The 13,321-nt window shown below is 41.9% G+C and overlaps 3 protein-coding genes across 4 annotated transcripts; 2 read left to right on the top strand and 1 right to left on the bottom strand.

Moving 5' to 3' along the window:
- Window positions 1-12: 12 nt before the first annotated feature.
- Window positions 13-2,419, bottom strand: LOC145490382 (uncharacterized). The gene is made up of 2 exons (XM_081469508.1): window positions 2,011-2,419; window positions 13-1,179 (listed from the first exon to the last, which is right to left on the bottom strand). The coding sequence occupies exons 1-2, from the start codon at window positions 2,081-2,083 to the stop codon at window positions 827-829; spliced, it is 426 nt and encodes a 141-aa protein (XP_081325634.1). The 5' UTR covers window positions 2,084-2,419; the 3' UTR covers window positions 13-826.
- A 358-nt stretch (window positions 2,420-2,777) lies between these two features.
- Window positions 2,778-13,315, top strand: LOC145489750 (telomere length regulation protein TEL2 homolog). Of its 2 annotated transcripts, none has more exons than XM_081468790.1 (2): window positions 2,778-3,414; window positions 8,385-13,315. In XM_081468790.1, the coding sequence occupies exon 2, from the start codon at window positions 8,918-8,920 to the stop codon at window positions 11,465-11,467; it is 2,550 nt and encodes an 849-aa protein (XP_081324916.1). In that variant the 5' UTR covers window positions 2,778-3,414; window positions 8,385-8,917; the 3' UTR covers window positions 11,468-13,315. The 2 variants fall into 2 exon arrangements, with proteins under 2 accessions (XP_081324916.1, XP_081324918.1); XM_081468792.1 differs by having other exon boundaries at window positions 2,778-3,337; window positions 8,363-13,315.
- Window positions 4,714-7,881, top strand: LOC145489758 (D(1B) dopamine receptor-like). Its single transcript, XM_081468800.1, has one exon. It carries the CDS (start codon window positions 4,956-4,958, stop codon window positions 6,051-6,053), a length of 1,098 nt encoding a protein of 365 aa, XP_081324926.1. The 5' UTR covers window positions 4,714-4,955; the 3' UTR covers window positions 6,054-7,881.
- Window positions 13,316-13,321: the final 6 nt, after the last annotated feature.

Consider the following 13,321-nt stretch of genomic DNA (forward strand, 5'->3'; position numbering starts at 1 on the left):
AAGAGTAACAAGCGGGAAATCTGGTCGCGTTAAACTGGGGTTGAGTCGTAAGGGTTTTTCTTAGGTGTCCGCCGTACGAGGGTGGTTGCTTATTACTTTCAAATATATTTAGCTGAGTACAAACCAAAGCATTCTCAACTCAAATTAAATTAAACTTGATATTACGAGTGCTAATAATGGGATTGGAGACATTGCAAATGTAACTTGTTATAATGGGTTATTTTTACAAATTCACCTTCATGGGAGGGGGGGAGGAATTTTTTCAACAGGAGCTGCCCACTGTAACGTTAAACGTTGAACGTGACGCTAAGACGCATGCAATTTAAGTGAATACTGATTACCATTTCCACATTCGCTTTCAGATGAGGAGAGTTACTCTCGGAGCCCCTTCCTAGTTAACTATTGAAGCTAGTAGTCGTAGTAATGGGGTCAGTGACAGTAAAAAGTAACATTCCTAAACACAAGATATCTATTTCTCTCCACAGGTCTCTGCTCCAGTAAACCGTCTTTAAAACCGAGAGTAGGTTAACTGAATAAGATATATAGTTTAGCCCGAAATGTTACGGAGTTGTCTGCTTCTATGTTTCTCCACCCACTTTGAATGATTATTGTGGGGAAAAGGAAGTCAACTGACATATCAGCCTGTGCCGGAAGATTAACAATAACCATGCAATCATGTTTAATATAACTTTCAACGTCATGTTATAACAGTCCACATTAACGTAATGTAAAAATAGATTTTGAAGCGTTTCATTGACGATTGTCTCCTAGTAATCTTCTCCTGACTTAGTTTTTTTCTCTTGCAATTGGGGAAAACTTCGCCAATTTACTTCTTAAAATGTACGTAATCGAGCCCCATGTGTTCACCAGCATGTACCAAGGCGACTTCTGCTTTCCGTATAACATCTTTGACGTTATTACTACCAGTTCGTGCTTTCTTTCTCAGCTTGGCAACCTTATCAGCCAGCGCGACATATTGCTTAGCAATTTTCAGCTTCTTTCGCGCCTTGTTCAATTTCCACTTTATTTCTTCCACTTTCGTTTTAAATTTCGGGACTTTCTCTAGCAACACGGCGGATGTCGACTCTATCTCTTTCCCAGGTTCCGCACCAGAGGCCTCGGCCTGTTGAAGCTCTGTGAGAAGTGAGCGATTGCTGTCACGTGGTTCGGGCTTTTTCTCTGAAAAGTTAAAAAGTAAATCAGAGATGGCTTAGCTAAATTACTTTCTTTCAAAATTTATTTAGGTCATTTTGCATGGCAAGGAAAATGTTCAAGCCACATGCTAGTCGATGCAAGCTGGTGAGAGGAGGCCATGCAGGAGCCAATGGCTGTTGCAAATTCTTGCAGTCCCTCGCGGACTTCCGATCTAAATGTCCGCGTTGAAGGTTTTCAGGTAAATCTGTTGCGTCATGCTACTTAGCAACACTACTACTGAACACTGCGGGCTCGCATCAAATTCTGACAAGATTCTTTCCGAAATAAGAACTTAGCGTTTTCCTGGGGAATACAAACTCAGTTTTATGATAGCTATAGCTCCCTCTCGATCACTTTCCCACATGGAGTTGTTAATCTTAAATTTGGACAGGGAGACTAACATTTGTCGCAAACGGGTCTGATTCAATGTCAATCCTTCTTTTTAAGAAAGCAAGTTGAGATTGAAGAAAAGTCGACAACGACAGGTGTTACATTGAAGCGGCCGTCGACAACCAGTTCTGCTGGATTCAGTCATTAAACCAAGACAGAACGTTCGGGTTATAATATCGCCTTTGTTTGTCGTGGAAAAAAGTTCTGGGAAAACTTAAGTAAATTTCAAATCGATGTTTAGAAAAATCCCTCACTAGATCGCACTTTTCTCCACTTGATCTATCACTTGAGAGTCATAAACACAGTAGACATTATATAGGTTACTAACAAAAGCCGAAATGTGTTCAGTCATTGGATAACAAAAGGAAACTAAAGCAACAAATCAACGGGTCGTAACATGAAAGCGCGCTCTGGTTTCACTCCTACCTTCCTTCTTTGCGGGTAATGCCGCTATCACTACTCCGAGGAAAATTAGAACTACTAGGCTGTCCAACCTCATCGCGGCCGTGCCAAGACCCTCAGTGCTGTAACCTGGTTATTTTTAACTGAGCAGTGATCAGAGTTATCATAGAAATCAAAGCCAAGAACATATACCTGTGAGATCTAATGGAGTGTGCGCAGTTGTTAAATCTTTAATATAAAGAATGAGATCCATTTAGTTTTCACAAGGAAGGCAGCAATCACCGTCAGTCGCTCAGTGACGGAGAGACAAAATCGAATCGTCTGTTATATCAGGAAAGCCAAAGAAACTGTTTTATTTCCGACTAACGATTGAACAGTCAGTCTCGTTTCCATACGGTCGAGTTTTTTTGTTTTGTTTTCGAAAGCCAGCAAATTCTTAACGAGTGGAATAAATTAAACTACAGTCGAACCTCCCGTAATTGACCACCCAAAATGCCAAGCCCGGTCGCTTACGAGAGCTAAGACCAAAATTTTGCCTCATTAGCATATGAAATGGTAACTGCAGAGACTTACCCAATGTTTTAAATGTTTCATTGATGTCAAATATCAATTTCTAGAAAAAAAAAAACTGTACTTGCCACTGAAAAATATCCGTCTCTTATACTACCCAGTATTGCGCTAATGTTACGACAATTTATTATCCAGTTTCCGCGCTATTATACGGTCAAGTAGTCGCAAAAGAAAATTTCAAACTTTAAGCTCTAAAAGTGGTCGCGGTCGCTTACGAGAGGTGGTCGCTTACAAGAGGTTCCAAATATAGTGATTTGACTCGGAAACTTTTGGTATTTTGGAATAGTGGTGGCTGAGGATCAGGTTGCCGCTTACGATAGGTGGTCGCAACCGGAGGTAGATGCTCGAACCGTAATGGGGAATATTGGTCCTCGGTCATTTTTGCACGGACCTCCCCGCATACTGCCACGACCTCGGGCCAATATTTCCCAGTACGGCCCTTGGGCTCAGTTAGTAAGAGGTTGTTATTTTGAAATATCCTAAATTTCTGCTGAGGCGGGAAGATCGTCAAATCACCCATGGGTCATGGGTTGCCTGTGCTCATTTCGTCTTTTTAGTCAGTGCTAGCCTGCGAGCAGGCTCTTAAAGCAGGCTAAGGGCCTGTTTACAAGGAGAGAGGGTTAATCTAGTAAGCGGGTTAACCTTAGCTGGAGGGCAAAAGATAGCCCGGGTTTACAAGCAAAATTTCACAGGTAGGGTAACCCTACAACCCGGGACAACTTAATGCGCGGTTACACTCAAAGGTTCTGGAAACAATTAGAAAGTTAACCCGGCTAGGCGGGTTAACCCTACCTGCAGTGTTTACAAGGCAAAAAGTAGTTAACCCCCCTGCCAGGGTAACCCTAGCACGTAGATGGGGTAACCCGCCTACCCGGGTAATCCTAGCTGCCTTGTAAACACGACGAAGGAAAGGGTAACCCGCTTGCTAGCTTACCATTTGTCAGAATGAACCAGCGCAGTTGGGATGACCGTCGAATAATGGTAAGGGTTTTTCTAAAATCAGCAAACATCTGAAACATGGCGCTTTCCATTTGCAATTCGATTGTTTTCGCAGATGAGAGACTGGAAATCGGAAAATTTACCAAATGGTCTGGAAATTTTCATCGTTCCGTTCCGAACGGAGAAGAGAATGGGCGCGTTCCATTCGACCAAAATTTCCGAAAATTCCGGTTCAAAGTCAAATGGAACAGAAATTTCCGGAAACTCATTTCGAAAATTTCGGTCAACTTCTTGAGGTTGTCCTTTTTTCCGGAAATTTGGAAATTCCGGAAATTTTCTGTTCCATTTGACATTTCTACCCGGTATGAATCGGCCCCAGTTCCTCTAGGCGTGCCTGAAAGCTACAAGATGGCGGCGTGTCGATACTACACCGGGTGCAAAACGATCTGCCACAGTTCGAGCCTTTTATTGATTGCCTATCCTCCACAAAAACCTTAGGATCTGCTTTCCTGGAAAATTGTGGACTGGTCGTTCCGATTTTCCTGAGGGCATTTGCCCGGTTTGCATAATCTCCCGCAAGAAATGTTCGCAAGTTAATTATCTCACGAAAATAATTCTTGAGTCGGTCAGGTAAATATCTCGGAAGAGTTTACTTAAAATAGTCGCGAATGCGTGTTAAATTTCGTCGCATCAAGCAGCTTACTGCACTTACGACAGCCACTTCATGATTATTCTTCAGCATTTTGTCGAGTAAGGAACGTAGACCTGACTCGAGAAAGCGGCGGAAATCGAGCCTAATATTGGCGGGAAATGTTCCCAAGCGGGAATAGAACGAGATGGGTCTGGCCCCTGGGCCTGGTCCGGCCTGGTGGAAAATACCGTTCCATTCGGCATACGAAAGTTTCGGTAATTCAAAGCGGATTTTTTGGTCGAATGGAACGCGCCCAAATATCTCTGGAGGTAGTCTACAATTTCCGAAAGGATTTTCCGGAAAATTACAGCTCCATTTGACTTTCAACCGAAATTTCCGGGGTTTTTGCTAAATTGGTTCTTTTGGGCAGTAAAAGAACACGACAAGGCGGTGCTTCTGTCAATCAAAAGAAATCTTCAGCGATTAACTTTTATTGTGGATTTTAACTACAAGACAAAAGACCATTATTCCTCTTGAGCCATTCATCGTGCAGTATCTATGGAAATGCGAGATGCACATTCCAGCTCGACCAAGCGACGCAAATGATGTTCCTCCCTTCTTGGATTGCCAAAAGCACGTCGGAGCTTGACTGTTTTGACGATTCAAAGAGTAATTATTTGGAAAACCAGTAAACGTTCGTTCGAAGAAGCGAAGTGAAGTCGCATTTAAACGTTGCCGAAATTCGTACCAGCAATCTGCCAGGGACAAACTAGCGAGGAAAACCAAAGGATTCGAAACAGCTGCTCTCTGGAATGCTTCATGAACTTTGATGGCCCCGCGTATGGATCCAACAGTTTCGACGACAATGCCATCAACGACAGACATTTCCGAATCAACTGCTACCGATGGAGAGGAACTGTGGCGTTCAGTTACTAGTGTAGGAGACACGATCAATGCGATTGCATTCGGAATTTTGATTCTGTTTACAGCGTTTGGTAATCTTTTGATCCTTGCTGCCGTCTTTAAGAGCAAGAACCTTCGCTTTCGCACACACTTCTACATCGTCAGCCTTTCGCTAGCGAATTTGCTCATGGCCGGTGTAGTTATGCCTCTTCGAGTGATTAGCTTTGTGGAAAAAAGCACTTGGTTTGCTAATCCAGATCTGTGTGAAACATATGGCAGCTTCTTTGTACTGTTTTGTACAGTGACCGTCTACACACTGGCTGCAATGAGCTTGGATCGGTATTTCTCGATCTCGCGATACAAGTGGTATCAGAAATTCCTCACCAACGGACGAACATTTTGGTTCATAATTCTCTGCTGGAGCGTCGCAGTTCTCGTGTCGTTCGTATTCGCGAATTTCGACAACAATGCGGAAAAATCCATGGACTGCAAGTTGAGCAAAACATACACAACGGCATATGTTTACGTTTTTGTGGGCATAGAAGTTTTAACTCCGGTGGTCTTCATGTTGATCTTGCAATGGCAGGTCATGAAGACAGCCGTCAGCCATCTTCACACAGTGGACGTCTGCGGAAGACAGATCAAGAATCTGGACTATGCTGATTTTCCATCGATCGCCAAAGAATCGACTTGGTCGAAGATCGTGGTTCGAATCACGCTGAGTTTCGTCATCTTTTGGATTCCAAGATGCATTTTCCTTCTCTTGGACAATAGTAACACTGCAGGAATTCACGACGTCGCGGATGGCTTGACAGAAATTATGACTTACTGTTTCCCAGCTTCATTCGCCTTGCTGTTGGGTTACTGGAGCAAGGAATTCAAAGAAGAATTCACGAATATGCTGTGTCCTTATGCTTGTTATCAGAGGAACAAGGATATGAAGAAGTATCGCATGGGCGACTCCAATAAAGTCAAGCCATCCATGATGTACAGAAAGCACTCGAAAAACTTTCCAATCTCATGAACATTGGAATAAGAATGTGGAAATTAAATGGAAAATCTGTAGTGAGGGTACCACAGACACCCCTCTGGATATAGACCCTCTCTCCACCCTTAGATCTTTGTATAGCATTGCAATTACAGCAATGTACCTTTTGAACAGGTTCCTTAGTGGAGCATAGTGTGAAAAGAAATTGACAATGGCATGTGAAGTGAGCTTAGTACGGTCTGAGCAGAAATATCTTGTGCTTGACTTTCTCCATCTGCCAATTGTTCCCTTTCTGCCCTTAACTCCACTATACTAATCGGCTAGTATTGGTGTCTATGAGCACCAAGGTTATAAGGTGTGTGTTTCTTATTATAGTGTTGTGCAAACTGCTTACCGCCTTATACGGCTTCAAAGACCATATTCTGCTCCTCTGATTAGTCTTTGCAACACAGATCGAGTTTATAAATTTAGCCTGGTGAGGGCTTAAAACTGGATGCACAAAAGTACATGTATTATGATTCGCATTTTTGATGGTGGGCGAGGGGGAATGGGTGAGGATGAGATTAAGTATCCCTTTCATAGTTGTTGTTGAGAAAGTTATCATCTATTAATGTACGTAATAGTGAGTACAAACACTTGGTTTGCAATGTGTTGCAGAAGTTTTGAAGTAGGGTTTTTGAGATGTCCTTTTAGCTTGGGACAAGGAATAAAATGAGTATCAGATTTAAATGTGCAGTCGTGTTTAAATTATATTAACAGTACAAGGTATGCGAACTTCCAATTTTTTCTTTTTTGCTGATGTAAGTTGCCAACTATAAGATTCCTACATGTAAGTGGTAGTTTAAATTCTTTGTTACAGATTTGCATGGAATCCTGTGTGCTGTTACATGTAAAAAATAAATAAATGATACAGATAATATTTGTAGTCAGTATGTCAGTGATGTTGTACTTAAATTCATTTGTTTTGCTTTCAATTTGATTAGGTTAAGTAATTGATTTAAGGTGAGAGTTTTATTGAACTTTGCATGGGAATCATAGTAAACTGATTTTTAGGATTATAGTTAAGTAGATTGTTCACAATCCTGTGTTTTTCTGTCAGATTGTATATGTCCATCATTGAGTTTGACAGGCCGCAGTCTTGGTCTCTTGATCCGAGCGAAATGGGGGAGAGTACCAAATGTCTGTGGGTAGGGGTGGTGTACTCTCCCCAGTTTCGCTCGCATCAAGAGACCAAGATGGCGGCCTGTCGAACTCAACAATCGACATCTACGATCTCACGGAAAAATAGGGGACTGTCAACAGTCTAGTTCTTATAGAAATATTAATATAATAATTATTGTATTGCCTCGTGCGACTCTTGCACTTCTTTCGCATTTAGCAACCTCCCGCGTGCATTCATAACTCAATAGTGCATGCTATGGCGTTTACCATTTGTTTTATAACATAACATTGAGACATTGGAACAACAGAAGTCCTTTTATTGAGCTTCATCACAAAAAAATGTTCGTGTAGTCTTGCATGACAAGAGAAAACAAGCGCACGGAAATTCATTCATGACAACCGACTGCACACCAGTAACTCAATAAAGTTTCTTCTTCAGACAACTGTGAAGACAATTTCGCATTTCTGGCAGAAGGAAGTCGGCCATTACTTTGGAAACAATGTCTGTCAAAAGATTTGCTTTGTAAACATTAGCACACACATCAGCAGTGTACACCCATGGGCAAATAGTAGACGCTAAATTAACCAATCAGAGCGCACGCTTTGCTTTAGTTATATTATAAAACAAGTTGTAGATAAAATTTTGACATTACTATCTGGTACAAATTGTATCTTCTGAATAAAAGAAATATTTGTGTTGTGATTGGTGCTGGTGATAAAAATTTGTTGTTAGAGATGAAGGCGAGCAAGGAAAAAGGAAACAGAAATGATTTGTTCAGCTACATACATTCTGGTGTCTACTAAGTGCATTGAACAGACTACCTATCCTGCAATACTGGCATATGTTGGCGAGCGAGTGCTTTTTGATCAAGCTAGCATCATCTTGGATTCAAACTTGGAAGCGGCTTGGGGAGAGATAAAAAGGTGTGTTAGGTTGAAAGAGGAGTAAGGGCCTGTTTACAAGGAGGGAGGGTTACCCTAGCAAGCGGGTTAAACCTAGCTGGAGGGCAAAAGATAGCCCAGGTTTACAAGCAAAATTTCACACGTAGGGTAACCCTATTACCGGGACAACTTAATGCACGGTTACACTCAAAGGGTCTGGAAACAATTAGAAAGTTAACCCAGGTAGGTGGGTTAACCCTACCTGGAGTGTTAAAAAAGGAAAAAGTTAACCCACCTGCCAGGGTAACCCTAGCACGCAGATAGGGTAACCCGCCTACCTGGGTAACCCCAGCTTCCTTGTAAACATGACGAAGAAAAAAAGAGGAAATGTGTGAGTGCTAGGGTAACCCGCTCTCTAGGGTAACCCTCCCTCCTTGTAAACAGGCCCTAATGGGGGAGGGAAAGAGGAAGGAAAAATTCACTCCTTCTCTTCCTTGTCCACTTTCCCTAAGCCAATATTGTGGCGAATCTTCTTGATTGCAACTTGTAATCACATGGAAAAAGTCTGCGCTGCAGGCTAGCAACTGTACCCTGTTAAGTGTACCGTCTAGGAATAAGGGATAAATTTAGTAAAAATTATAAGAATAAGAAGGTTTTTTGACAGGGCAGGGTGCATGGGAGAGAGAGAGGAAGTATTGGTTGAGGAAGTTGGACTGGCAACGAGATCGTAATTGGCCAATCACACTTGAGTTCTGCACCCTTTCCGGCAGCCTTGGCGTACGGCAATCGGTAAAATCCAAAATGGTGGACGAACACGTGGAAAGCAAGTAGCGCAAAAAAGGATTTATTTCGATACAATGGAGACGAATTTGGATCGAGATTTGCCAGGAGAGGTTCGAAGATTTGTTCGTGAACGTCAAAACAGCCTAGCAAATGCATCCAGCTCAACTGAAGTTATCGAACCTTTGAATGACATTGCTGAACTTTTTCTGCGAGGCTCTCTGCAACCCGGGAAAGTTCCTCTAGATAAGCGTCCATCCCTGAAAGCTGAATTTGTAAACAATTACTTTTTAAGGTTCGCTGAATTTATTCTCTCTTCGCCAGTGATCGGGTTTTACGGCAGCTTCAATGAAGACCAAAGAAAAGATCTTTTTGACGTGTTTTTCCTGCGTGGTCCTTCACACGACAGTCTTCTTGTTTTAGGGGACGCGCTTTCCAAGCAGACAGCGAATTTGAAAAACACCAGGGTGGTAGTCTCTTTGCTCGAGAAGTTCTGTGCGGAAGGAAGGCTAGTTGATGTGTTCGTACAACAATGTCGGATATCCAGGCCTTTGACAAGTGGGCCTCAAAAGTTCAATCAGTCAGAATTGGAAAGCAACCTTTGGGGACAGCTTATAACTTTAATAGTTTCCCTCCCGCAGAGAGTGGCAAACAAGATGAGACTGAAGTGCAGTTCACAGTTTTACCCAGAGCCCTATTTCAAAATGGTTGCTGATCAGATTCTGAAAGCACTAGAGAAATTGCATGACAATCTTACAATGTCGTATGATTGTTCTTTTAAGTTCCTTGGTGAGCTTATTGGACGGATTTGCATGGCTGGGCAAGCCGAAAAAACTTTTGCTATTTTGTTGCCAGCTTTAGAGAGGTGGCTAGCGACAAGTCCACTTTGGAACAGAATATGTGCACGATTGATCACTGGGGTTCCAGATGGCACCATGGAACATGTTACAGAAGGTCTGCTCAAGGCAGCTAACAATCCCAGCTTAATCGCTAAGCTATTTGGTGATTCAATTCTGTCAAACACCAAACTCAAATACTTGCTGACCAGTAAGTTTCTACTGATAAGAAGCTATTCAAACACAAATGTTCTGTACAACATCATTGCATATTTATCTGGATGCAAGCGGCGGCATTTATTAGTGGAAGTTTTAGGTACACTTCTTGATGTGTGGGGTGATAGAAGTGCCATTAAACACACAACATATGATCAGCATTTTTATGTCACTTGTGCTGTTGTTCTATCCTTTGGGCACTTGAAGATGGAGGAGAAGCAATCCGAGAAACACGTGATACTTACCAAGCTGTTAGTTGGCGTTCAGAGTCATTTGGACAGTCCTTTGGAGAAGGTGCGGCGTCTTGGGATGGTGGTTGCAGAGTGTATTACATCGTCCCTCGAACCTAATGGTGAGAAACTGGTTTTCGAATATGCTGAAGATGAGGAAACTAAATTGTTGAAGTCAATGGCCAAAGGTTCAAAGGAACGGTTGAATTCAGGAAAAGGAGAAAAGGAAAGCAAGAAGCTTCACAGTGACAGAATAACAGATCCGCAGCCAAGTAGTATTCCTGGCAAAAACAAACATGATGATGATGATGATGATGATGATGATGACTTGCTGCCATATGATCTTGACGAAGATGGTGATACAAGTAGCAAGTCCAACTTGCCTAAGTTCCTACGTGATTGTATTGAGGGTCTCATAGCATCAGAAGATCCATCTAAGACTGAGGCTTCTTTAAGATCTGTGGAGCAACTTGTTTGTGCTGAGCTGGACGACCTCGAAGATGTTTGTGTAGAACTAGTGAAAGTGTTGCTTCACCTTGAAGATCGCTATTCCACTGATAAGTTTTATGAAATTCGTCACAATGCAATGGTGTCTGTGACCATCAGGTGTCCTCAGCAGATTGCTTGCTATTTGACAGAAGAATGTTTTGCTCCTAACTACAATTTGCAACAGCGGATGGACATGCTGAATGTTCTCGCTGATGCTGCACGGCAACTCTCAGCCCCAACAGAAATTTCCAAAACAAGAGCAGTGCCAAGAAAATTTCCACTCCCACAAGCAGACTCACTTAAATCTCTACAAGCTGTTCCAGAGTGGCAAAAGATTGTTCAAGAGAGAATTGAAGGAAAAACAAAGAGGATTAGCAAAGGGCCATCCTGTCCACAGCCCAAAGGTGTTGTAAATAAGTTTGCTGGTGTGGCTGGATTTTTCTTTTTCCCTCTAATGAAGAACTTTGATGTGAAAGTGAACACATTAGACCTACTGGGAGATGACACGCTTGTCCTTGGCAGGCTTGTTTACACTCTCGGTATAATCATGTACTCTGCTCAGGAAACACCTGTAGCAAGGAACATGGGAGTGGCCTTGTTGGAGTTTACTTGGGCCCTGAAGTATCACAAAGAACCATTTGTGCGTCAAGCACTCATCTTTGCACAGGCCATGGTTGCTGTTTCTGTTCCATCGTCGACGCTGATGAGTGATGCTCCAGGGGAACTCTTTGAGCTCCATAACTGGTTGAAGACAACTGTAGAGAGTGATACTGATGTTGACAGTGTCAAGGCGGCTTTACAGACTCTAGTTTTGTTAGAAGAAATCTTTAAGAATGAAGTTACCCTGCATGGTTGATCACAGAATATTGTTGTGATCTACTTAAAGCTACTGGTGCTACTTTCATGCACAGTTGACATGAAATTTTAAGTTGACAAGAATTGAGTTACCAGCATATGTAGCATTGGCAATACAGCAATAGTAATGACATGATAGAAAAGCTAGCTTTTACAAATATTGAAAATACATATTCTTGAAACAGGGGCGCAGCCAGGATTTTAAAAAAAAGGGGGGGGGAGGTCACACTGGGTCAAAGTGAGGGTACTCACCAGATTTTCATGTCATTCTCTCCGCCTGTTGTAGGTTGTTTGCATAAAAAAGGCTTACAAAGGGGGTATCATGGGCACCCCAGGACCCCCTAGCTATGCCCCTGTGAAACACTGCTTTTTAGAAACTGTTCTAATTTGCATCTGGTCACCTACAAATGTGACTGGGCATTTGTGCTTGATTGCTGTTAAGTTCTTATTTTAGAGGACAAAACATCTATAAGTTGATTATTGACCTGTGAATGTTGCAATGTTGGCTGTTAGTGGCTAATTATTACATTGAAGCTGGCATAGGTGGCATGTTTTGATTGGGACACTGCAAAAGCGGGCAGCAAAGCTGTGAGGAAATTATCATGATTGGACCTCAACTTCACTGTCCTCCATTTTCGTGGTGTCTTTGCAGTTGCACACAAAATACTGCCTGCCATACAGGCTAGGCTAGCGTTGGGTTATTCTGTTTAAAAGGTTTTTTCTGCCGATGTGTTGAAGAAAAGGTCAATTGTTGTGCAATTGCAAAAAGTAAAGGAACAGACAAAATCCGTGTGTTTCTTAGCTAATTTATGTACTGCAAGAGATCTACAGAGTTTGCAATAGTTTGGCACTGCTCCAGTAAAGTTGTTCCAGGTTTGATTACTTAAGTAAATGTCTTTGGCTGTTTGAAAGTTAATCAAGGTGGATGTGATAATATTTCTGCTAGTCCACATTGTTTTTCTTAGCATATGGCCACCAGTGTTGGCAATTGCTTAACAACTTTCGCTGCAGTAGCACATAATGATTAGAGAATTACCCTGTGTACCAGACATTTCCTTTCCTTTTCGAGGTGGGGGAGACTGAACAAGCGACTGAACACACGAGTGTGCTTGGGGTGAACTATAATGGGGAGAAGTGGGGAGGGGGTGAGCGAGAAGAGGGAGGGGGCTGGTGTTACATTTTCTCCCAGATCAAGAGGTGATCATTTATTATGCTCACTCTCATGACATGCGTGATTAATAATATAACATGAAATAAATGGACTCATATTGATCAGTTCTGGGGTAAAATAGTGTAATTCCAAAGTCACTATCAAAATTTTCCCTTAGTATTTACAGATGGCTCTTTCATGGTATTTATTAGAGGAAATTATATAAGTTCTCGACAGAATAGAAACTACACTATGGTCAACAGGATCATTAGGGGTTGTGGGGCCAAATGTAGATCACTAAGCAAAGGGAATGAAAAGAACTGCCTCAAAGAGACATTTTGCCTTTGAATGATTTTTTTCTCCAAGTGAGTCAACTTTAATTTTTTTTATCATAGAAAATATATGAAAGAGCCCAAATTTTCTCATTATTTGTATTATTCTCCCAGACTTGTCAAAATGGAAGTTTGGGGGATACCCTCGGGATATTTGACAACAGTTGTAAATTTATTTTGTTGTTGTTGCAAATCTTAAGAACATGAAAAGGACGGAGTGAATTGAACAGGACTCATTATGGTCACCCATAGACAACTTTACAGGGTAAATCCAGAGGATTTTACAAAGGTTCAACTTTGCACAGAATCACAGACCACGTTATTATTATTATTTTTTGTCGCTGGAAACTTCTTTTATCTCAAAAATTAGCAT

This window comes from Orbicella franksi, chromosome 6 (assembly GCF_964199315.1).
Source record: "Orbicella franksi chromosome 6, jaOrbFran1.1, whole genome shotgun sequence".
Lineage (NCBI taxonomy): Eukaryota > Metazoa > Cnidaria > Anthozoa > Scleractinia > Merulinidae > Orbicella > Orbicella franksi.

Bases quoted from the DNA above. Each gene is read 5' to 3' on its own strand.
- LOC145489750 (XM_081468790.1), top strand. From the start codon at position 8,918: ATGGAGACGAATTTGGATCGAGATTTGCCAGGAGAGGTTCGAAGATTT.
- LOC145490382 (XM_081469508.1), bottom strand. From the start codon at position 2,083: ATGAGGTTGGACAGCCTAGTAGTTCTAATTTTCCTCGGAGTAGTGATA. The intron at 1,180-2,010 runs GTAGGAGTGAAA...TTAACTTTTCAG, and splicing joins ATTACCCGCAAAGAAGGAAG to AGAAAAAGCCCGAACCACGT.
- LOC145489758 (XM_081468800.1), top strand. From the start codon at position 4,956: ATGGCCCCGCGTATGGATCCAACAGTTTCGACGACAATGCCATCAACG.